The sequence below is a fragment of the Eutrigla gurnardus genome (genome assembly GCF_963514095.1).
Source record: "Eutrigla gurnardus genome assembly, chromosome: 5".
NCBI lineage: Eukaryota > Metazoa > Chordata > Actinopteri > Perciformes > Triglidae > Eutrigla > Eutrigla gurnardus.
Genome location: NC_139919.1, coordinates 15,396,339 through 15,422,127, shown reverse-complemented (window position 1 = coordinate 15,422,127; position 25,789 = coordinate 15,396,339). Strand labels below are relative to the sequence as shown.

At 42.6% G+C, this 25,789-nt stretch overlaps 1 protein-coding gene across 1 annotated transcript in view; it reads right to left on the bottom strand.

The window, feature by feature from the left end:
• Window positions 1-25,789, bottom strand: part of slit3 (slit homolog 3) — a 227,439-nt gene that overhangs the window by 197,718 nt on the left and 3,932 nt on the right. Inside the window, 3 exon segments of the mRNA XM_084009985.1 lie at window positions 4,173-4,244; window positions 8,030-8,101; window positions 14,368-14,439. Of these exon segments, the coding sequence (XP_083866111.1) occupies window positions 4,173-4,244; window positions 8,030-8,101; window positions 14,368-14,439 (216 nt within the window).

Genomic DNA, 25,789 nt, shown 5'->3' with positions numbered 1-25,789 from the left:
ATCCAGACTGGCACATAGTAAGTGAACATGAACAGATTATCCATCATTCTCAAGGACACTTTGGATAAAATCCTTCACCAGCATCCCTCTGGACAGGAACTCACTTCTCCTTCCATTATGCCTTAAAAAAACCCCTTTTAGGATGAATGTTTGCCTGCTGGTGTTCCTGCTGCGATGCGTTTTATAGGGTGCAGTTAGGACATTATGGGACCGCAGCAGTACTAAAGAATAGGAAGAAGCTGAATACTAAAGAAGACACAGGAGTTTACAAGGTTTAATACAGAGCAGCAAACTAAAATGTTCAAAAATTCAAACTTATGGCTTGATTATTGGGTTACATGTTTTTCCAATACAGCGTTTGCCAGTTTTCATTGAACAGAAATTTGAAAAAAACGTTTGAAAATATTGGGTAAAACTAGCAGAGAAGAGTGATAAATTCATTTAACTTGAGTCGGTAACGTCCAGTTTGCTAACATTAGCCATCCCTCAGACGGTACCACATCACTGTAGACAGGATTCTCAGCTGATCAGTGCAGCAATGGGAGGGAAATTCCACACTCACCTGAATCCACGTACAGCATAGTTTTGGAGGCTGACATTTCTTTTTTACAGTACATAAAAAGAATGCAGTCTATTCGTGTTAGCAGTGCAGGATGACCCTTTCAAATTCAACCAAGGTGGTACCAAATAGTGCCAGACGCTATCAGGAAGACCGGATTACATGGCAAATTTCCCCATTTTTGTTTTACATGCTGTCAGATACAAAAAGTCCTGCTCCTTAATAGTCAGACAATGCTTTCATTTCAATGCCCAAACATGTTGAAACATGGTCAAAAAGCACCTCCTGCATTATGTAATACTGAGCATCTGAGGCCCTCCTAGCAGTGAAGGAAAAGGCGAAACATCTCTCATTTGTCTTCTTTGTCTCACCCCTCTCCTCTCATGCAAACCAATCAACTGTAAGCTGAGCTGCTTTAATGGGAGGGGATGATGAAGAACGACCAGCGCTGGATCAAATGCACAGACCGTACATGTGGGGGCCCTCCGTGTAACTCACTCTCACACACATTCATCGGCATGCACACATAGAACATGTGCAAACACACACACACACACACACACAAACTAGCAGAGCAGAAAGTGAAGATAACAGGATGGGACTCAGGCTAGGTCAGTGTTATTAGACAGGAGACTAAGAGCCATCAAGTCACTTAGCAAAGTAAACCTTCCCCGATACACTGTGATGTGCACTGATGCACAAAAGCCCTCAAACCCAATGCTTGCATTTTTCCAACCCAGCAATCCTGATTGTTGCTTTTCAAACCAGAAAGTCAATGCCTTTCAACTAGATGTATTCTATTCAGAGCTTGGTCTCAGAGTGTGTGTGCGTGTGTGTGTCTGGGTGCATGTGCTGTGAGACCACAGTCTCTGCAAACTGTGGGGGGAAAACGGCCGCAGACTGCACACACTGAAAACCACAGACTCCAGTCCACAATCCATCTATCTCACCATCCCTATCTTTGTTTTCTCTCCCCCCCTACCGAGCACCTAGTGGGGTCACTAGGACTCCAACCGCTCCATCCATCCACCCACTCCCTTCATCCTCCACCAGCATCCGTTCATCCATCCATCTCCTTCCTTCGCATGACCTCCCCAATACCTATTGTTCATCCGTCTTCGTCAGCCACTCACCATCCGCACTTACTGCTCAATTAGAACATTTTTCCAACGGGACCCAAAGCCAACCTCTTCGATTCTAGCTTTGAATCAGATGCTTCGTTCATCTCGGCAGGATCCGAGTCTCTTGGAAGATTAAAAACTATTATCCAGCCCGATACCTCTTGCCCTTACCTCCCACCCTCCTGAAGAGCAAAACCTCCAGCCCATGCCTATTTTCCCTTGATGCTAGTCCAGCTCCTTCCCTCTCCTCCCGTCTCCAAACCTCAGACCACAGGGCTTTAATAGGAGGGTTAAGAGGTAATTCCTATCACACTGCCATCATTTAATATCTAACCGAGGCTGACAGAGAGGAAGGTTACGAACCCAAACCAGAAACCCACCAGCAACCCTCCCCGTCTCCTCCTTCTTACCCTCCCGCTGTTATTCTCTCTTTCACTCTCCCTCTAACCTTTGCTGTGATTCTGGTTTCGTTCTAACTACAAGTCCTTCCTTTTCTGTCTTTCCCTCTTATACGTGCTTAAATCTACATATCTGGCTATTCACATTACCGCCACTTCCTCAATTCGCAGAAAGCGCAGTGTCGATGGGACGAAAAGTACCCAAAAAAACGGACGAGAAAAGTGGAAAGGAAAAAAAAGAGCAGGAGGAAACTCCAGACACTGTAATTTAGATTGTGCTGATGGCAAAGTGGGGATATAAAGAACATGAGATTTATAATGTTAAGTTTGGAACATGTTCACCCTTTCCACTCCCTGTCCGAGAGCTCCAGAGATCCATATTCGACCGGCGGTAAATAAGAGCTATCGAGACCAATTACAGGTTTTATGGAATAGTAATCCAGGCGGTGGAGGGAATAAGACTGTCACTCATGAAGAACAAGAGAAAGGAGTGGAGTAAACACAGTGAAAGTGCGTGTGTGTGTCCATTTGTTTGCACTGTGTGTGTCCCCGTTGTTCACATGCAGAGCCCTGACTGTGTGCGATCCTGGAAGCCACAGTTGACGTAATTGACAATTTGCAGCAACAGTCTACTTCCCTGTCTTCAGTGATATATCACGCTCATCGCCACAAATATATGAAACACACGATCGTTCTTACAGAGGTTTCACAGTGTGGCCCCCCTACTGAGAAGATTTCATCTTTCTGTGGCTTCTCTGCAAAAACAAGGGATCAGATTGAGAAAGCACTGCGGAAAAATAGCATTTATTGTCATCACAATAAACCACCATAATAATTTGATTGTATTTGTTGTAAATGTTCCTTTACTCTGTTACAAAATATACGTTTTGAGAGCAAAACTTTTATTTTATTTGGACATAATTGTCACTGTCAAATGGGATCCATGTATTAAAACATGTCCACAGAAACTTCTCTGTATGTTACCAAATCACTCTGCTTATTTGAGGGAAAGCTGTAACACTTGAATCGTGGATGTAGTCATGCTGCTGCGAGACTCCTGGTAACATATTGGGCACGGCTTGGAAGTGGGTCTCAGTCCTGTGAGAGATGTCTTAGGACATTTTCAATGATGTCATTCTGTGAAGAAGCAAGCTACAAACTTTTCAGACCAGCTTTTTGTTTCAGCTTACTGGCTTTCAATTTTTGATACTAAAAAAGGTATTAAGTAGAGTATCCCTTTAATTTTTTGTCAGCGTAATTTGCTATTTGATCTCTTTAACAGCTAAAAACTTCAATAATGCCAAAACCTCAAAAAGCCCATTCACAGAAGAATACACTTTTTGAACAAAGGAAGGTGTGAGAAGCTTCCAAGGCGTTCTGCCTCATAGAAACATTATAAAAGAGAGGGAGAGAAGTTTAATGTCCCAGCACACACACACACACACACACACACACACACACACACACACACACGGATACAGCATATCAACATCATGCATGATAAATAAGCTGAAGAAGCGATACAAAAACTATGTGCTTTGGTTGAAGGTAGACCAAATTAAACAGGTAAAAGGTGCATCAACCTTCAACCTCAGCTGACGGAGAATCTCACTGGGTTCCCAGATGGGGGGAGAGAGAGAGAGAGAGAGGGGGAGAGAGAGCATGTCTGGGAATGTGAGACGTAAAAGAGAGAGAAGGAGGGCAAGTGGGAAGCCTCTCTGCATCAGTGTGACCTGCCCTTACACTCTGAAAACTCTGTGAAAACTCCATATTCCCAAATAAAAATTCCTCACAGGTCCAAGCAAAACATTCGCTCCAGGCACACTTTCACCTCTTAAAACCGCGCACACTCACATACACACACCCAGTTTCACCTCTCAGCGGGAGCACAGAGCAGCACTGTGACACCTGGAGAGGGACTTGAACCCCCAACCCGGATAAAAGTTCTGACATTGCACTGTGTGCCGTGTTTTCAAAGGGATCACATATCACATCAAAAGAAGACAGAAACGAGCAGAGAGGGGGAGCGAGAGAGATGGGAGATTTGAAGAAAGTAGGATGGAGCGATGGAAAAACAAAAAAAGGTGTACTCACAGTCGTCCGAGTTTGGGGTTGGACTGAAAGAGAAGCTCTGGGAGAAACTGAAGTTTGTTTCTGTTCAGGCGCCTGTGGAGAGGGAGAAAAAGGAAATTAAATGGTTTCACTTGGTAAAACTCAACGAGAAACCTCAGCGTGAACAGAAAAGGGCAAAAACACACTCTCATAAATCACTCCGACCCATGCTTTTGTGTTGACTGGACTATCACCAACCAGGAGACTGGATCACCTTGAAGGTCAGCGGGTTCACGGTTCAAAGGTCAAACTCATGGGAGAGTCTGACTGGTTTCCTGTGGTCGTGACCCCACGGGTTATCGTGCTATGTTTTCTGTGTGTGGGGCAGTTGCAGGTTATCGTGCTGTTAGCTTTCTCAAGCCAGTTATCACTGTCAGCCCTGCATGTGCTTTGACCTGGGAGGGATGGGATGAACAAGTTAAGGTTCCTGGCGTCTTCCAGTCTTCTGCACTAAGTTGAAAGATATGTTCAGAAAAAACACCCTTCCCTGGAAAATACCCCAAGTTGACACTAATTCTTAGTACATTTTCAAAATAGTTTGCTGTCACTTAATAGAAAGAAGGCCAAGCCATCAATTAGGTTACGATAATTTGTCTTGATAAGACAAAAATGCATGAAATGCAAGAGCTTGGCCCAAGAATTCATATTTAATTCACATTTCTCATTGATAAAACAGAGTGTATCCATCTTGCATCACTCCTCTAATGGTGGTCAAGACAAAGAAATCAAAGGGTTTGCACTCTTGAATCCAAGCTTTACAATAAGTTTCAAATGCCATATTATTTAAGTATTTTTTTATGTATTATATGTACAAAAGGTGGATGTAAAAAAAGTGACAAAACGTACTGTAGACCCGTACAGACCATCGCCAGCACAAATAAACAACCATTAAATCACAGACATTATTACAATAAACAAGTCAAAGAAAACTCTAAATGAAGATCCCCTGGGTGTAGCGTTCTGCAGTTTATTAGCTTTTGTTCAACATCACCAACTCCATGTGGCTTTGTAATCTGGAACATTTTGTTTCTCAACTAATATCAAGTGAAAACAGCATAATGCTTTCTTATGTTTTACAAGGAAAATACCATTACTTGTTCAAGTATGTCAAACAGAAATGAACACATGGCAATTATTATCAAAGGAATGAGAGGCAGCGGAAGATGGAGAGAGTGAAAGAATAATGTTGACCAACAGGTTAGTGTGTGTGTGTGTGTGTGTGTGTGTGTGTGTGTGTGTGTGTGTGTGTGTGTGTGTGTGAGTGTGTGTGTGTGGCATGGCTGCAGCAGAGATAAATGAGGACAGCCTGACGAGAGGGAGTGAAAACGTTATCAAGCTACCAAAGCATTTGGCTGAGAAAGGAGGCGTGGAGGGGAAAAGGAGAAGAAAAAGAGGCTGGTGGGGGTCACGGGGGTCACCAAGTAGAATCTGCTCTGGAGAAGACACAGACACCAACCTTTTAACCCTGGTGATAATGATAATAAGACCCTAACTTTCACTTCTGTGTACACCAATGGAAAGAGAGCTGCGGTCCAAAAAGAGATATCCTCCATTTGAAATAACTGACCCTTGCTCCTAGAAAATAACTGCTGGTAAGAAAGTAAAGCGCATGATCGGCTACTGTTACAGTTATGAGTCATTTTAAGATGTTCGCTCATAAAACGGATATAGTTTTTAGGAGAAGAATCCTTTGTGTATTTTCAAATCCGAATGACGAGTTTCTTCTGCTTGGAACCTTTGAAATAATACCAGACCACAAGTCCACGGACATTATATCTTTAAAAATTGGAAAATTATCCCTATTCGTCAGAACACAATGAAGGCCAGAAGAAATGGTTTGGAGACTGAAGGGAACTAATCTCACTGGGCAACTATAAGTCAAAATCAAGAAGTTTAATATATTTTTGTAAGGAAAACTAAATAAAAACTCACTTCCTGAAAAAAAAAATCCCTTTCTTTTTGCAAAACGTCCATCAATTACAACCTTCTACAGGACTAAAGACCAGCTACATTGAGCCAGTTCAGGCCAACATGCGCCTCATGTCTTTATAATTTATGTGTTGACATGAATGTCCTCACCCACGGAGACGACTACCTAAGCTCCACGTTTTTCGCATTGCGACACCATAAATCAGACAGACTCAGCACCACAGTCTCTCACCCCTAAACTTTCACCCTGACGGCCATAAAATCAGAGACCCTGTCAACAAAGCATTTCAAAAAGCTTAAAAGTGAAAACAAATCCCGGACCCTGATTATTAATGTCATCACTACAGGATTTCTCTTTAATATGTTTAAACAAGTAGAGGAAATTATCATAAGTCATCCAGACACTATGTGAAAAGAATACTAGAATAGAATAGAATAGAATACTAGGATTGTAAGCAACTTTGACTATAAATACATTGAAGGTGTGAGATATGAGATTTTGGGGGGGGGGGCATCATCAACTGTAACTGCTGTATGAGAACAGCGACAGCCATAAGCGAGCCAGTGGAAAGATGCACTAAGCTCAGATAACAACACACACAGAGGGACGTCCATCTGCACAGGTACACTAGATCTTTCCATAGCGAATAGTTGCTTGCTGCTGCATTAATGCTCTGAATCCCGTACATTGCTCCTTTAAGTTGCATGATGCTTTAGACAAATCAAATGCTCACATCTCTTGTGTGAGTTTTGAAACGCACCTTTGCCTCCTAACCTCCCCCCCCCCACCCCCTCAACCCTGACCTCTGACCCTTCCTGACACACCGCATTAAAGAGCATTTTAACATTAAAGCAGCCCATCACCTCACAATTTCACTATCAGATGTGTGATCTCCATTTAGAGACAAGATACACATGTTGCTGCCAATCAACATTTGATGTCCCCCGAACTGATTTAGTTGTATGTCTATATATGTCTGTGAAACAGCTCCCTCTTAGACTTGCTTTAAACTCTCCTCTTCATGGCAGACTAAACCTTTATAACCTTTATATATATATATAAACACACATACATATGGAGCAGTCTCCGTAGCATCACATGTACATCAAATGTCGTGACACGGTACGATGTGGAAAGATATGAAATAGTGGACTATGCTTAAACAACTGAGAAGCTGGTCATCATATCAGTGAGGAAATGCTCGGCTCCTGGCCTGCCCACTGATGTGAATTCAACACGGTGAAGACAGCCAGTTCCTAAGTTTAGAATTGCTGTCCTCTTCAGATGTGGCAGCTGTATGCATGTTACATCACCAGAAAGCCACTTGTAATAAATTCAAATTATAATTGATTTTTTAGGAGTTGTCTGACCATGTGCAGCGTATTGCTCTCTATATTCATTTCATGCCCCAGTATCATAAACACTCTTTACAGCAGTCGTCCTGCAGAGCTGTCTGTCTGTCTGTCTGTCATCCCGCCAACACAGTCATAAACATGCAGGTGTGTGTGGGAAGTGTTGCACTGACACCTCGATTGTGTTGACTAGAGCCTTGGTGTGAGCTGACGGATACACACACACACACACACACACACACACACACACTTGAGCTGCTGTATTCTGTACATCACTCATGCACACACACTCATAGTGTGTCTTACAAAGAGAGTTCCTGGATGAGTCCATCCACTTCACACACAACCTCAGAATCTCTCAAGGATCTTGCCTTGTTCACTGTGTGTGTGTGTGTGTGTGTGTGTGTGTGTGTGTGTGTGTGTGTGTGTGTGTGTGTGTGTGTGTGTGTTTGCGTGGCCTGGTGGAATTTATTTTATGCTGTTTATTTGTTTCAGTTGTTTAGCATTTTATTTTTCACTCCTGCACAACAGGTAGCAACAGAAGACGGCGTACTCACAGTCTCTCCAGCAGTCTGAGGTCTTGGAAGGCTCCTCTCTCCACAACACTGATCTGGTTGTCCTCCAGATGACTACAGCAACGCGGACACAGAGAGAAGAACAACAGTTGTAGTTACTATTATAAATGAACAAATCCAGCAGAAATACTATGTTATTCTGCAGTAAAGAGAACAGCCAAGACAACAGGGAAATATTATTAATAACAGTGTTTCAAAGGAGGAAACACAAATTGTCAAAAGCCTAACATAGTTGCAGATAACATCTCTTAAAAATGTCTTAATTTAAAGAAACTTGAGGACAACCATGTTGTTGGGAAAACCAATCCACAGCCAGCTTTCCCAGCTGTCCCAGAGGTTCACTCCAAAAGGAAGAAACACCAGATAAATCTCATTTTCTGGACAGTGGAAACATCAGCTGCTTGCCAGAGAGAAATAAAGAGATTTTAAACATCGAGAAGAGACATTTGCACTTTTTAGAAATTGGTTGTATAAACAAGGAATCAGTGGCCTGAACAAATGAATCTGGCACCAAGCGAACGTCTGAAAAGTTTAAGGCAAGCAGCGTTTCACAAATGTCACAAGCAGTGAGCCAAAACAAACAGTTAACATCCCATCCCTCTTCTACCCCGAGGATATTGTCTCTGTTTCCAGTCCGCTCCAAATACAATGCGTACACCTCTTTTCCTCATCCCAAGTGTGTGGTCATGTTTTGGGGGCGATCGAAGGTTTTCCAGATGGGAGGAGTAAAGGAGAGCGAACATCTCCACAGATATGCATGTTTATATTTTCTGTCTGAAGATGTTAAGAGTGACATCTCCTGAGAGAAAGGAGGGAGGTGGGAGATCGAAGGGGAAAAGTGGCTGATGGGAGAGGCAGAGGAAGAGTGGAGGGAAGCGGTAAAGGGAAAGGGCGTGAAAGGAGGAAGCAGAGAGAGAGAGAAAGAGAGAGGAAGCAGAGACTGCGAGTCCCAGAATGAAAGGATGGATGGAGAGAGAGAGAGAGAGATTTAAAAAAAGAAAAGAGGAATAAAACTCTGACGTCTGGCCTGCCATGTGGACTTTCAATTGTTTTGGCATGACTTCCCTTTAAATATTCTTTCAAAGAAAATGTTTAGACAGATATGCAGCTGTATTACATCCATTAATCTGTGATCTGCCCGGCTATTTCCATAGACACACACACACACACACACACACACACACACACACACACACACACACACACACACACACACACACACACACACACACACACATGCACTTTGCTGAAAGATAACAGACTTAGACACTGAAGCGTGCATTCAGGGACATGCACGTGAACACATGCAGGGCTCTTTTTGTATGTATGCATGTACCAGAATGTTTCTTTTTAAAGAAGAAAATGTACCAAAAATACAAAAATATTTCTTAAAAATCCCCGTTCTGTATTCTCACTCATACTCGCTTTACACATTTACTTATTACTAAGGAGATTCTGATGCAAAATGAGGATGATTTGCAAAAGATTTGTATAATATCCTCATTTTTCTCTTCAGTTTGTTTGGAAACTACTTTAAACCAATCATATCCACATGGTGATGAGTGAAAATTGGTTTGAAAAAAAATGTACACATCCAGCAGTTTGTTCACCGAAACTCTCAATATTTGCTAAGGAAATGAAGGAACGTCACTACTGTGCAGAAGATGCATAGTCACACACCAGGACTGGGCAATGTCAGATATGTGTGTAAACACACATACATACAGTGCATACAGAGTAATGCACTGGTAGCCAGCACACCAAACACACATGTAAACAGAGGCCCAGCCCTGACTGCAGCCCATCACTCATGACTTACGGACCAGCCAACAGCAATCCAGCATGTTTATTCTACTCTCGCTACATTTTCTCCATCCTGAGAGAAAAGCCTATCTCATAAACTCCAGGGTAAGATAAATCAAGACGTAAGTTTGAGCAACTATCAGAGTTTATTTGTCCAAATGAGGGATCAACCGCATGCTGATTCATTCGATGAAGTTTATAAAGGCGGGGGATCTTAAGCCAAACACATGGTGTGGGGAGCTGTTGGCATATTGTTCAGATGAGGTATTGTTTTTATATTGTTCCGTCTGTATTAGGCATTACTCATCGGCATGGAGATAGAGAGAAAACATGTATTGATTGCATGTGTGTGGGGCCTGGTGTGTCTAAAAACTCCTTCATTCAACCATATTGGAGTCTTAGCAACCATTATAAAAAGCACAATGACATCACGCTACCTTATAGCAAACTGTTGGAATTAAATAAGGAAAGACTTGAGGGAACGTTAACTTTACTTGTTTACACACAACGGGTGAAACCACATTCATTTTCCCCCAGCCAAGTGTTCAATATCAAGCACAAGTTTTCACCTACATCCAAATTTGTTTGGAATTACTCAATTCCGCCGCAGTCTGGAAGAAATCTTGCGATGTAAGGCTGCCAAAGATATTACACTAAGTGTTGCGCATGCAGTGTGGGTGCCGAGACAAGCTGTGACTGTGATTACAGCAAGACAAGTCTGACCGCTAAAATCAAAAAATTATTCAGACTGGTGGATGGGATTACGTGTTTTTAAATCAAAACATTATGTCAAACGTTTAATCGGATTAAAGCGGAAAGTGTAATTGTGGAGCTTTAATGAGGTAAGATATTCGGTTTGAAGAAAATAGCAACAAATGAGTCAAATTAACATAGATTAATGTTTTATGTTCTGCGATCACTGAGGTGTTATTTTATATTTGAAGACATTTACATTGTAGTTTATTTGACTGATTTGTTAAACAGAACTCACATTATATTGTTTATTATTATCAGTAATTATTAGCCTGTGTGTGCATGGCCATTGAGGAATACTTTATCTTCCCTGGGAAGAATTTAGAAACATTTAACTACATGCAAACTTTTCCCACAAGATATTTGTGTGTGTGTGTGTGTGTGTGTGTGTGTGTGTGTGTGTGTGTGTGTGAGGGAGAGGTCTGGTAAGTAACAGTAATACTGATAAAGGAAAGGCCACTCTGTGTTGTGTTGCCACATAGGCTTTTGTTCATCCCTTGATATTGCATGAAACAATGTGTGTGTGTGTGTGTGTGTGTGTGTGTGTGTGTGTGTGTGTGTGTGTGTGTGTGTGTGTGTGTGTGTGTGTGTGTGTGTGTGTGTGTGTGTGTACTTTCTCAAACTATCCTTCCTTTCCCAAGCCATCTCCTCCCCATTTCTTTAAGACATTTAGAGTGGGGAAATGTCTCAGCAGTATATCACCAACCACATGAAACAAGCTGCTGGCCCACCACACACACACACACACACACACACACACACACACACACACACACACACACACACACACACACACACACACACACACACACACACACACACACACACACACACACACACACACACACACACACACACACACCCTGCCTCAAGTGCAGGTACACAAATAAAGGTCCCTCTTCTCTTCCTCGTCCTCGTCCTCTGTTTGGCTCATACACACACACACACACACGTTGTACGGCTGCAGTCAAAGAAATGCACTACCGCATGCTGCTAACACACACATGCATAAACTTATTTCCACTCCTCAGCGTAGTTTGAGCTCGGAGAGTATTTTTATCTACCGGTCTGGTTAAAACAGAGTGAGGAGGGAAGCTGCATGCAGCCAACGGTGATTATAGTTATTATAGGTCTTAGACAAACACACACTTGGGCGCACACACACACACACACACACACACAACATTTGAGTCACTAGAGGTAGAAGAGTGAGCGAGCCCTGGATGTCAATTAGGACAGTTGAGAGGATACGAGGAGTCAAGAGTAACATCGGCAATAATTTTAGTCAAGTCCGGCTCGACTGTTTGAACCCACGTTTGAGGTCTCAAAACAAAGCTATTTGTGAACAGATAGATCCACCAGCTGGAATCACCAGTTATGACACATCAAGTTAGTTCAGGCTGGTTGAAGAGGAGGTCTCTCGGTGGCCAGTAGGCACAACTAAAACAATTACTGTACAGTGATTAAAAAAAGAAGTACATGTGCATATTTCTCCATTTGCTATGCATTCTTCTTTGTTTTGATTTTATACAAATCACCATTATGCATCTGTAAAGATCTCAAATATTTCTTACTGAATTTGCATTTTCAAAGGCATTCTGGTATCTCTGGCTGTCACAGTGTTTCACAAGTTTAAGAATTCAGCTAACTGTTCAGGGACACAAAGGCGTGAATTCTCAGTTATCTCCTCTTTGTCTGTTTCTATGAAACATGACTCACAGTTTCTCACTAACAATTCAGAAATTGTAACATTCTTTCCAGCAGTTCAGTCTCTGCATGCAGTCATAGCTACACCGCTTTTACATATTGTCGCTTGTTAAGGAAATAGAAGTCTTGCTGCTTGTAACTGGCTTGTCAGCTCATAATTACTCTATTATTTAACCTCGTAAATATTCAGTAATTCCGAAATGCAACTCATTGGGTACTTGAATTCTCTCCTGCTCTCTGATACTCATTAGGATGGGAAACTATATTTTATAGAGACGTGTTTTCCTTATAGACATATACAGGCCTATTAGGTAAATATAGTATTTATCCACGTCAGTGTTACTCATTGCGTGGCTCATGAGCCTCTTGCGGCTCGCCAAGCCTCGATTTATGGCTCGAATCAGTGGTAAAATAGTCGTGGGGCTCTATGAGTTCCATGATGCGGAAAACGTGGATGGAATCGTGGAATTTGACAATGAAAATTAGTCAACTGTAAAACGAGGAATTTCGTGGAATTTATCAAAATCTGGATACACTTTATCGAGAGTCTCTACTGTGTTTTAGTGTAATTAACGGGCACACCGCTTCATCCAGCGTCTCTTCTCTCCGTCTGTCGAAGACGTTTATAACTTTTCTTTGAGTTTTGTCAACATAAGAATGAGTCGACCGGCAAGAATCCTTGTGATGAGCAGCTACAAGCAGAATCTCACTGATTCACAACTGAAAGTGAAAATTAAATAGCGGCAAGTGGATCGACAGATGCACTGATTTTAGACACGGCACATGTATGCACATTTGCATGATAAGGAATTACAATTAGAACTACTAGAATGTTTCTTCAGTGTCTTCATTTTGATCAACCACATGATTAGACACTATTAGATGGTGGAAAATGCTCTAAAATTGTAAAACAGAATTTAGAAACATTTAAATAGAAAACAGAATTTGGGAAAAAAAAAATGTATCTGGAAAAAATTCAAACGGATTGCATAGGGCCCTTCCATCCATCCATTGTCTACCGGTTATCCTGTATTCAGGGTCGCGGGCTGGAGCCGATCCCAGCTGTCATTGGGCGAAGGCAGGGTACACCCTGGACAGGATGCCTATATGTCTATCACAGGGCCGACATGTAGAGACAAACAACCATTCACACTCACATTCACACCTACGGGACATTTAGAGTCATCAATGAACCTATCCCCATCCTGCATGTCTTTGGACTGTGGGAGGAAGCCGGAGAACCCGGAGAGAACCCACGCTTACACGGGGAGAACATGCAAACTCCACACAGAAGGAACCCGAACCGGGAATCAAACCAGGGACAGTGCTACCCACTACACCACCGTGCAGCCTTCATAGGGCCCTTATTACACATACTGTATGTTAAGTGGGATGACAAATAAGTAAGCAGATATGCTTAGTTGGCAGTCGTAGTGGCTCTCCTGTGGACTTTGTGTTGTAAATGTGGCTCTACTGGAAGAAATAGTGAGGATCACTGGTCTAAGTGCTCCAGCATGGCCCTTTTTTCATTAATAGGATTCCCTGTTAAGAAATTAATATGGATTCCAAATGAGGGAAAAGGAAAGAGGTCATAATAGACCTGTAGCTGGTAGATTCAACATGGAATCATCATACCTACATGACGATGGGATGTGAAGTCACAAGCTTTGTTTGCCAAAACATCTACTTGGATATAGATTTAGTTGATCAAAGATTACATCATTTTTGTACTTTATAGTAGCCCTATAGTTGCAGTCGTTTTGTGAAGCACTTCATGTCCATAAAAAAATCTCCCCTGAATAAATCATACAAAAAGATTGTAAGTGGCTGGTATGCAGAGAATTTGCGGTATTCTCAAGAGTTTCTCATTCTGAGAATTTTCTCTGACGTGGAACACTCTTATAAAGAGCTAACAGTAAGAAAGGAGGACAAGAATACAAAAAATAAACATGAGTTAACCAAAGGAAAAACTTGGCTAAACAAGAGTCATTTCAGTAGAAGTGAATGGTTGATCACCACAAAATGTTGACAGAAACAAAAGGAAGAAACAAACTTACAGAATTCTGAGGTTCTTGAGGCCAGAGAAGTCCACTTTAGTGATCCTGGTGATGTTGTTTCTGTTCAAATCCCTACAGAAAAAAAAATAAGGGTTACAAATCCGATTTATGTGATTTGATCATAAAGATAAAATTGAGTTTAATGTACTTAATATAATACAGTGCGTCTTGAAATCATTATACATGCAAATCAACATCAGTGAGGAACAACTCAAGTGTGTGTCTGTGTGTGTTCTCACACTCTCGAATTTGTGAATGTGGCAATAAGAGCGTGAGAACAGCAGGCAGCGTACAAGCCCCCCCTCCACACACACACACACACCAACAAACAGAAAACAAAACACACAAACACTCCTACCGTACAGGCACCAGGAAAAGCACACACACACACACACACACACACACACACACACACACACACACACACACACACCTCACCACACACATAGCTTTCTTGCTGATCTGACATATTGAGAATTTTTCCAGCAAAAAAAGGAAAAAAAAAAACTGGGATGAAATTATTTTCTCTTTCCATCATCAGAGTTTAAAAGCTTATCGTGTTTCCTGGCCGTCATTCAATCTGTTTTAACTACGAGTGCACAATGTATGCACACTGCAATGTGAACTGACTGCTTGAGTGTGTGTGTGTGTGTGTGTGTGTGTGTGTGCGTGTGTGTGTGTGTGTGTGTGTGTGTGTGTGTAGACTGGTTCCCTTTATACCGGTATGCTGTTTATTGAAACGCTGTCGTCCTGGAGGAATTAGGGAGGGAAAAAAAAAATCTCACACACACACACACACACACAGAGAGAGAGAAAGCGCAGACAAACAACACACACAATTTTCTCTCCCATTTCACACACACAAGTCTCTTTCCCTGGCTTTGTAAGCTTCCACTCGCCCTCTCACTCTCACAGACACACACTCATACATACACATAAACAGAGTCTGGTTTTGCCAAGGCGGCCTGCGTGTGTGCTTTTCATAATACACCTAAACATTTATAAATCTGATTTAAGACCATATTAGGTTTCAAAAGGCTTCTCCAAGCTGCCATGTTAAGGACCACTAATAAGAGCCATACCCCGGCCTGAGACAAGGAGGGCTGGTGTGGGAGAGGGCAGCACACCCCAAAGCCAAAAATGGGGTCTAGTCATCCACCAGGGGTCCTTGAAAGGGCTCCGGGAAAATGAATAGTTTCATCATATCGTCTCATGCAATGAGATGTCACATAAAATTATTGCTGAGCGAAGATCCCCACCCACTACAGTACAGACTGATATAAATCACAAGCAACAACCCATACGTTCTCAGGATGAGGTCCCAGGCGAGCACTGATTTGTAAGGATTCCTGATCGGAAAAAGAATAGAAGTTCTGAGCCAAAACATGCTTGGCAAAACTTGACGGATAGACAGAAGTTTGGGAACAGCTGGTAAACATAGCGGACCATTTAACAACGGAGGAGTCATATTTCCCTCACAAGTTGGTGGAGACCAAAAAAGAGATAAAAGGATTATGAACATACTTATTTTTGCCAGGGGGCCAAAGGAATGTGAACGTTGCTCCGTGTCTGCTAGTTGTGTAAATAGGCTTGCTAACATGTTCTACATAACATAATAAGATGATGATGTGTCAGTGCTTCTACGTGGTCGGGCTGCATCCATTATCATTCTGTTATAAATGGGGGAAAAAAAATGTTCTGGCTTTCATGCATTTCTTTAAACTAATCACAATCGTCTTTGTTGGCTGGAGCGATGGTGCCCCTGAAAGATAAATAGCAAAGAAAGAGGAAGTAAAGGAGAATTCCACCTGAAAAGCGTGGCCACTGGCAGGCTTATCCCCACCGTCTACATCCTGTGAGTCAGGCTACCTGACGCGTAACTAATAAATGCATAAAATGCAACAAAAAAAAAGTTGCAATCTGCCAAGAAACTGACAAATTGTGAATAACTTCAACATAAACCTGAAAAAATGATGTTACTGGTATGATAATGTTGCAATCATTGTAATCATAGATAAACCCACATCATCAAGGGATCCAAGCATTTGGAAGCAGCATCGACATGACAAATTTGCGATGATTTTGAGCCTCATCCATCTCGACACCAGATAAGTTTCTGACGGCGAGCCATTTCCCGCATCATCCACACTCAATGCTGCTGGTTCTCGTCACAGGCCTCCAGTACGTGTGTAATTGCCAGTTCCTTGGAAAGCAAGGCAGCTTGATAAGCCTTCTGGGCTGTGGTTAAAAATCCGATACAGCATTGATTTATCATTTTCAACTTGAGTAAAGCGCAGCTTCAATGATAAAAAGAATGTTTTTTTCATGTTGATTTGTAATTTCTGAGTGACTCCGAGGCAACATCCAATCTGAATGCTTCTGTTCCACATGTCTCTGCCTCTATCCATCTTTCTTCTCCTCCCTGTCTTACTCCTCTGCCATGTGTCTGTCTTCATCACTTCACTTTCTTTCAGTGTTTTCTTTTTCCCCTCCCTCCTCCCCTTCATCTTACATCGGCCCTTTCCCTAGTCATTGCTATTTCATTTAAATCTGTCAGTCCTTCACAGCCGGCTTTACCCCTATGATCCCAGCCGATCTCTCCACTTTCTTTCTCTCTCTCTAATTTCTCCCCTTTACAGTGGCTCCCCTTCTTTCAATCTCTCATGTCTTATCTTTCACAGTTGACTAAACACTTTTTCTTCGCCTTTCTCCGTTTTTCTCCCTCCCTTATCTTCCTCTTTTATCTCAATCTCTCACTCTTTTACAGTTGGCTACATTTTCCTATCCTTCTGTGTTTTCCCTCTGCCTTTCCCCCTAATCTATCCATCCTTATCTCCATCTTTTTCTTGTTCACAGTGGAAACTTCTGCTCTCACCAGGGAAACTGCTTTCAACCCAAACAAACAGTGAGGACACGGGGCCAGGTGGTGCATCGATGGCATCACCTCATCTAACATCAACTGCAACCACTGAAGAAGTCACGGCCATTGCTAGAGCCAAACATTACATTTCGGGCATTTAGCAGACGCTTTTGTCCAAAGCGACTTACAATAAGTACATTTGCCAAAATAAAGAAACAACAATATATCATTGCTGATAAAGTAAGAGTTAAAAAATAGAAACAAGTGTTAGGTCCTCGCCTGAGTAAAGTAGTAGCTGTTCAGCAAACATAAGAACAATAGTGCTATGATCAAAGTGCTATAGGTAAGAGCATAGAAGTGCTTTTTTCTTTTTTTCGTTGGGGGGAGGTGTTAGTTGGTCATGCTATGTAGAGTCGCGGTGAAGTCTGAACAGGTGAGTCTTGAGCCTTTTTCGGAAAATGGCATACGACTCTGCTGTCCTGACATTGGTCGGGAGTTCGTTCCACCACTGAGACACCAGAACAGAGAAGAGTCTGGACTTTGCTGAGCGACATTTGTTTGATTTCAGCGATGGTGGTACCAGCCGGCCAGCTGAAGTAGAGGAGCGAAGTGCTCGCGTCAGGCGTGTGGTTTGACCAGTGTTTGGAGGTAGATGGGTGCCGTTCCATTGATGGCCCTGAAGGCCAGTGCCATCGTCTTGAATTGGATGCGTGCTGCAACAGGGAGCCAGTGGAGGTCACGGAGGAGGGGTCACATGGGAGAATTTGGGTAGACTGAAGACAAGGCGTGCTGAAGCATTCTGGATACGCTGCAATGGTTTAGTCGCCGAGGCTGGGAGTCCAGCCAGTGCAGATGTCCCACATACATTTTATCGGCCGATAATGATTCATCTAGAACAACAGTAACATACTAAACTAAGTGATTTTGATGCATGCATCAAGCACCAATATGCAATAAAAGTGTAGCTTCATTGCCTAGCCTGAACTAATGCCATCTTTCATGAGCCTAACTATAGTTGTGAGAACTTCCACTCTTGCTACCTTGGAAGCTGTGAGAGTGTTGTGCACTGAGACCTGGACTCATGTAATCCTATAAAGTAAGGCATTTGTTTCATGCAGCAATTGTGGGGAATTTCAAGAAAAGTTGTTTGAAGAAGAGCTGAGAAGAGTACCTTTTTGCAACCAACCATGAATGATGAAAAAACCTTCAGCCAATAAAAATGGCTTTAGAGGGTCTGAATGGCAAGCGAGAAGGCCGTTTTGATGCACCTGGTCTGCTGAAGAGTGTGTCCACCCCGCCCAGCAGTAAAGCTTATCTCAGCTTGAAATTTAACTGACCAGCTGGCAGTCAACAGACAACTAACGAGCGGCTTTAGCACAAAAGCGCTAACCACGGTTTGTTTCCATTACAGGCAGACGTAAGGCGTGCATGTGTGTGTTTGCGACGACGGGATAAGACAAGAATGCAAACAGCAGGTGTTTCGGGGAATTAATGTACCATACAACACCCACACAAAGCACCCCCCCCCCCCCCCCCCCAGACCAGTGAAAGCAGTGAACCTTACAGTCTGGCTGCCTTGGGCCGGCATACTGGTTGACTTTACACACACACACACACACACACACATTTGGTGTACGGAGCTGTGATTCACTTACAGCGCAGCTTTCACAGAGAAAAAACAGAGAAATAAATATTAGAAAGGAATGTTAAACAAATAACAGATCAGGTGACAAAAACTCCCAAGAGCTCAATGGAATGAACCGCCACTGTGGTAAACCATGACATATTATGAGAAGACATGTGTTAAAATGTTTGGCATGTTGTACTGGGCCAGTCAGTCGTGTTCAACCTATCTCAAGCCGTCCTGTTTTTGTTTTCTTGACCTTTGCCCCCCCCCCCCCCCCCCATCTGGCAGTGAGGAATAATGATGAACTGCTGCTAACAGTTTCCCCTCTCTGTTCTCCCTCTGACACTGTGACATTTCCTTGTTTCCACTTTGTCTCTCACTCTATCAGACGCTGCATCCTTATCACTCCATCCTTTCCTCTTTCATCCTTTGTTGTTCTCCATCCAAAGCTTCGTTTCCGAATGCGCTCGCTTCCTGTGCTAATGTGCTGGGATTTTCCACAAGGCTCTTTTACCGCGTCACTTTCTCATTCCTCCTTTCTTGTTCTCCATCCTTCTTTCCCTCTCTAAGATAGGTATGCTCAATTTCGCTCTCCAAATCTCGCAGTTACGCAAGGAATCCTAATTGCCGTCTTCCTCTTCCTCCCAGCTCCACGCTCTACAGTGTGTCTGTCACCAGAAGGAGGGGGCGGCCATCAAGCTTCAAAAGTACCCTTGATTGCAGCTGCAATCCGACTACTTCAAATGTTTTGATATGAAATTTAGCAACATATGCTCAGATGTTTTTGATCTGATCACTTGTTGTAATCTCGTTTGATATATGGAGCTTAAAAGGCAGGAGCATGAAAACAGTTTCATCAGGACTGAAGGAGAAGGCAGCTTGGACGGCAAACTGATCAGAACACAAAAATGTCACATTTGCAGCAAAAAAATCAATCTCCAATCAAGGTTGAAAACAAGGTATTGGCGTTATTGGCAACACATTATTTTAATAGTTTTGGATCACATCCGCAGTTAAAAATTGTACACCTATTTAGCAATAAAAACACCTCTTCATTGTCAGGGATCGTTGTTTCGGGAATGGCAAACCGGGGTGATGGTTCCCGATTTAAAAAAGGGGTCCCCTGAATGTGTTCCATGTGTATTCCAGGGTCCTGGAAGGGAGGCGCTGAAAGATTTTCAAACTTGAGATACAGGAGAAGGAATGCAGAGCCATTAGGCAACGCTCTCAATTTACGAGTCCATCTATTTTCCAAACCTCACCTATGGTCACAAGCTTTGGGGAGTGACCGAAAAAATTAGATTGCGGATACAAGCGGCTGAAATGAGATTTCTTTCTAAGGTGGTAGGATCTCAGACACCCAGAGGGAGCTTGGCATAGAGCCACTGCTGCTTCATGTTGAAAGGGGCCAGTGTAGGTGGTTTAGGTATCTGATCAGGATGCCTCCTGGACGCCTCCCTTTAGAGGTTTTTCAGGCAGGTCCAACAGAGAGAGGCCCCAGGGTAGACCCAGAAAACCCTGGGGTGGATTATACATCCCATCTAGCCTAGAAACACCTTGGATTCCCCAGGTGGAGCTGGAAAGCAATGCTGTTGGGAGGTCTGGAATACCCTGCTAAGCCTGCTGCCCCCTACTGCACAGCAATATGGATGGATGGTAGTCAACATATTTCAGTATCAACATTAAATGTGGAACTCATGTTTACAAGAAAAACAATGAGTCACATAGAGAAAATTCTCTATTCAGCTACAGTTACAAAAAAAAACAACTACATAGCACTGATGTAACATAAATTCTTTAAGTGAAAGATGTAATCATTGAAGTGTTAGAAATAATTACATGTTCAGTCCTTGTCTCCGTTTGCTAACCATGTATTGTCTACAAGAGTTGAGAAGAATCTACAAGTTTTGGAAAATGTGGGGGTTTTGTGGAATACTTGGTCTCCTGTGTGACTGCTGTATTGAATCTCTGTCATAGTGATGCTAATAGGAAGTGAACACTCTCTTTATTACAGAACTGCTGTCTGGGATGAACACCAATCATCACTTAGAGGTTTGGAGGCATTCACATCCTACTGTCGTACACAAAGACACATGGTAAAAGGCATCTGAACACATGAGAACAATCGAATACAGGCGGGGTCACGTATTCCAGGGCTGATGCTACCTTTGAGGACACCATGTCCTTTTTAAAATCACACATGGCAGGTTATTTCAAGACTCATCAATACCATCGAGAATCAGTATCCATATATTTGATATTTTTTCAGGCGAAACAAAAATAACTCTTACTTTACATCAACCCTCTGGCGTGTGGCTGTACACATCTCAACATTGCCTGTGAATAAAATTATTTTAAATAAAAAAACAACCAGATTACACAAGCTTGGCTGCCTACCATCTGTGTAGAAAAACAAGCATGTGGTGTGTTCAGAGACAGTGATCAAATCTGGCCAAAGTAGAATTTACACAGCAAAAGCAAGCATTTGCTAACACCAACGGGGGAAATCTGCCTCAAATACAAAGGTTTGCCTGGTGTGGTGGGTTTACAGCAAGACACCGACCCCACTGTTGGAGATAGTTTCTCGTGTAGGCCAAGCCGGCTTCTCAGAAACATTCTTGACATTTAACGTTTGATCAGGCCAATTTCCTCACCACACATTTGACACAAAAAAATGTTTCTCTGTTTGTACAAATAAGCGTCTTTACTTATTGTAGACATTTGCAAGGTCGAGAATGTCATCAGAGAAACTCGACAAAAGGTCGGGGAATTTCGTTCCCAACAAAAGAGAGGCGAGGCAGAGGAGTACAGACACTGATGATAAAGTAGCTATTAGTCAGTAAAACACTTTCCCTACAGCAGACTGAAGGACACTCACTGCTCCTCCATGAAGAGGAATCCTATTCAAACGATGGGCAATACAATTCCCTCCGTCTTATCCGCACATTTGCTTTGAACTCTCTCAATTTTATTCTCATGTTAGTATCTTTTGTCATTCTGTCTGACTTTCTGTCACTGTTTTCTTTTTCACTCTTTGAAGTTCAGTTTTTTCCTCCTCTTCTATCCATCTTTTCGCTTTAAATCCGTCATCTTTCCATCATCCCTCCTCCTATTCTTCTTATGCTTATGACTCTACAGTCTTTTAAATTACTTGTTAATGCATCTTTCGCCTTCAATATCCCAGACCGATGGGATTGTATTGAAATCTGGGGGAGTATTTAATCCCCCCCTCTGGGTTTTCATCATCTATTGCTTTGTTTTCTGTCTGACACAATATATTTTTTCTCTCCCCTACTAGTCGCTGTGCAATGTCAACCTAATGAAGCTCGTAGTTTGGGGAGTCGCCCGCAAGCGTCCCTTTCCCGCAAGCGTCCCTTTCTATGGGAGTCACAAACCAAAAGGACTATAAACCAACACTGTATTTGGTTAGCTCTTCTTTTTATTGTTGCTGGAGTTTATAGGGCTGCATTGCCTTTGTCTAGATTTACTGCTGCTATACTGTAAGTGTACAGGGTGGCAATGGGGGTGGAGGGACAACTTGGCTGCTGAGGGGCCACTTGACAAGGACAAGGACTGCTGCTTCCTCAACAGAGGCCAAGTCAGAAAAAAACATGAGTGAGAGAACGAGAGGATAAGAGTCTGAGAGAGAATGATGGAGAGAGAGAGCTTGAGACGGAGATGGAAAAAGACAATAAGTGCAGTGACCAGCTTCTCCATAAGCTTCCAGCTATAACATTAACAGTCTGTCACTTTGGGATTAACTGGACATTGGACCGAAAAGGGAAAATGATGGTGCATGTCACGCAAATAACAAAAATATGTACACACAAACACATATAGTGTAGGGGGCGAAAATACAGGAACACAGTGAGAAAAAAGAAAGTCCCTGCAGAAGGGATATAATGTGTTGCTTTGGTGACAGTGGCCTAACAAAACAGTGGCAGAGCTTGTTAACATCAAACGACTCCAAGCGTACTGCACGCATTTGCTCACTCTTACACACAAACCCAGACTGGCGTTCGAGTATGACACACACACACTGAAGTCTTCCGGTCTGAGGACTGACTTCTGTTTCAGCAGAAAGTCACAGAAGGTCATTTCGTGACTCTGTGTAGTTTCTATGTGACACAGTCTCTCTCTCTATGTCAAAGTTTCCAACCAATACAACCAATTGCAGGTTTAATACGGTGAAAGCATGGGAGTGTATGCTGTGTATGTGTGTGTGTGTGTGTGTGTGTGTGTGTGTCTTTTTCATGCAAGAATTCTTGTGTCTTTGTTCTTGTGTCTTTACACAGCATGTATTAGAGAATGAGGAGAGTCTGGCTGGTGTTCACTTCTTCAAAGGGTTGATTGAGGGTTAAAAGAACATTCTAGTGTCACACAACCTGGGTCTTATTATAACAGTTTTGACCATCAAATCATCATTCCTATCTGTAATAACACCACACTAAACACAAAGACCACAAGCCATCAGACGATCATAGAGATTTTTAAACCAACACGCAGGTTAGCAAAACTTACTTTGAAGAGAAAATGAAAGTAAACTGTGAAATAATCACCCAAATTATTCCCGGCAAACATCCATCACCGGTCCAAGAGACCTTTGTGGTCCAACTTTGACAAACCGTACTTTACAGTCAGTTTTTTTTTTTCTCAGCAAAGATATTTCAGGTGTGCTCACTTCAAGCTTATCCTTCAAATAAAATGGTTTAAACATTCTTGTTAGCTGTTGACTTGCTTACAACACCATGTCTGATCTGAAATTAAATTTAATCTCAGAATGTGCACAATAGATAGAACAATGGCAAAAACTATAGAAATAAGACTCTAGTAATGAAGCGTACTTTTCCTTTAAGGGCTAATTTTAGAATTAGGTTGGGTTGTGGTTTGGCGTAGCTGTGATGGTAAAGGTTAGGGAAAGGACCTAGGAATGCATTATGTCAGTGAGGGTCCTTGCAAGTGCAGTGCAATTACGTGTATACGCTGATGCAAGTGTGAATTCGTATGTCTGCATACATTTGCCTGGACGTATGCCAGTGAGTGTGTGAACCGCTTTGCCTGTGTGTGTGTATTGTTTCTTCCTTAAGTACATGTGAATACAGTGTGTGTGTGTTTTAATGCTGCTAGCTTGCTCTGTTTCCCAGAAGGGCAGTGCCCACTGTCACTGCCAGTTTGCTGCCTCCTTGGCAGACTCAAAGTCATTATTTAGAAAGGTCAACTGCCCACACGCTGGAGAAACCTGGGAAAAGGGAATATCACCCACTGACCTAGAACTGCAGACTAAATATCGGTTACCCTCACTTGTGAAATTTGGCATACCATAACTGAATCAAACATAGTTGGAAGGGCACAAAATGGTTACCACGAGATGGCCACAGATGATAGGCGTGACATTAAGAGGCTGTTTGAGAACAGCAAGCTCATTGTGGCTTTTTTGCTTCTTAGTTTAGACTTGTCTGCTATAGCAATAACACTCGGCTGCTCCTCAGATGTATTACATCACCATCGTGCCCGTAACAGTAAAGAACGGTCACCATTGAACGGTGGCTTTTATTCAAGTTACCAAAGCATGTGTGCTGACTTAAGCTTGTCTCAAAGTAGCGCACATATGTAGTGAAATACTGCATCGACAAAAGCCATCACTAATTAGCTCCCTGGTTTCCACGGGATTTGGCAAAGTAAAAATAGCATGGTTAGCAGGGATGCGTCTTCGAATTATCAGACTTCTTAGACATTTGCAATGACTTGGGGCGAATCACTTGCATACTGTTGCAAGTGATTACAGATAGTACTTGATCCAATCAGATTATTCTAACTTTAGAGGACCAAAATCCTGTCAGCACAAATTAGCAGGTCTGCTACATGCACAGGTTAGCACCGAAAGATTCCACTTCCACCACAGAATGCAGTTTCATAGCTGAGGGTGTGGCGGTTAAAACGTCCATTGACCAATCAACACCAAGCTTTGATAAGAGCCAGAAGCAGAGGCTGGAACGTGTGTGTGTCCACTCAACACACACAGAAACACGTAGCCACACACACACACACACACACACACACACACAGGCAGGATCTTATTGTGCGCTCCGTGGTAGGTTGGCACGCTGAGGGGGAAATGGGAGCTGTGAAAACCTCGACTGGAGAGATGCTGCTGGCAAACTGAAGGTGTGTGTGTTGGACCTGGAGGTGGTGGCCAAAAAGAGAGACTGGTGACGAGAGGTAAGGAGGAGGCAAGGGAGAGGGAGATGAGGCAGAAAAGAAGGTGGAGTGAGGCAAGGGTGTGAGAAAGAAACAAGAATTGAACACAAAGCAGAAAAAAAGAGGAAGGTAGAGAGGGGCTGGGTGGAAAGGATGAGAGATGTCAGAAAGAGAAAACAAAGCTGGAGTAAAGGATGAAGAGTTGGGGAGGGAAATAAAAAGAAAGACCTCCGACTAGTGCCAGACGAGGCTTAAGAAAGTAGAGAAGGTGTTGCTCGTAAAAAGCTTGCCAAAACGTCCTCAAAGTGCCGTTAGAGGGGGGAAAAGAAAAATAGGCAGTTAAAAATCAGAATTAGTTTGTGTAACGTCGACTCAGGCAACTTGCCGCTTCCAGCAGTGAACTCATTCAACTGCAAACAGGCACATCAACACTCACTTTGACGTACAGAACACACACACACACACATAGATATATGTGTGTAGGTGTGTGTGAGAGAGAGAGAGAGAGAGAGATCGCACTTGTAAGAGGATTTTTAAAAATAAACAAACACGAAAGCACAGACGTACATACACACCGCAACACAAAAATGTCCTGATTGCAGCTCAACCAACTGAGAGCCCCCTTAGAGTTTACAGCCTTCGATTTCCCCACATTTCATTGCAGTTAGGGCAACAGTTTGAAATTTGCAGCTCTAAAATCAACACTCCAAGGTGTTTTTGTGTGTGTGTGTGTGTGT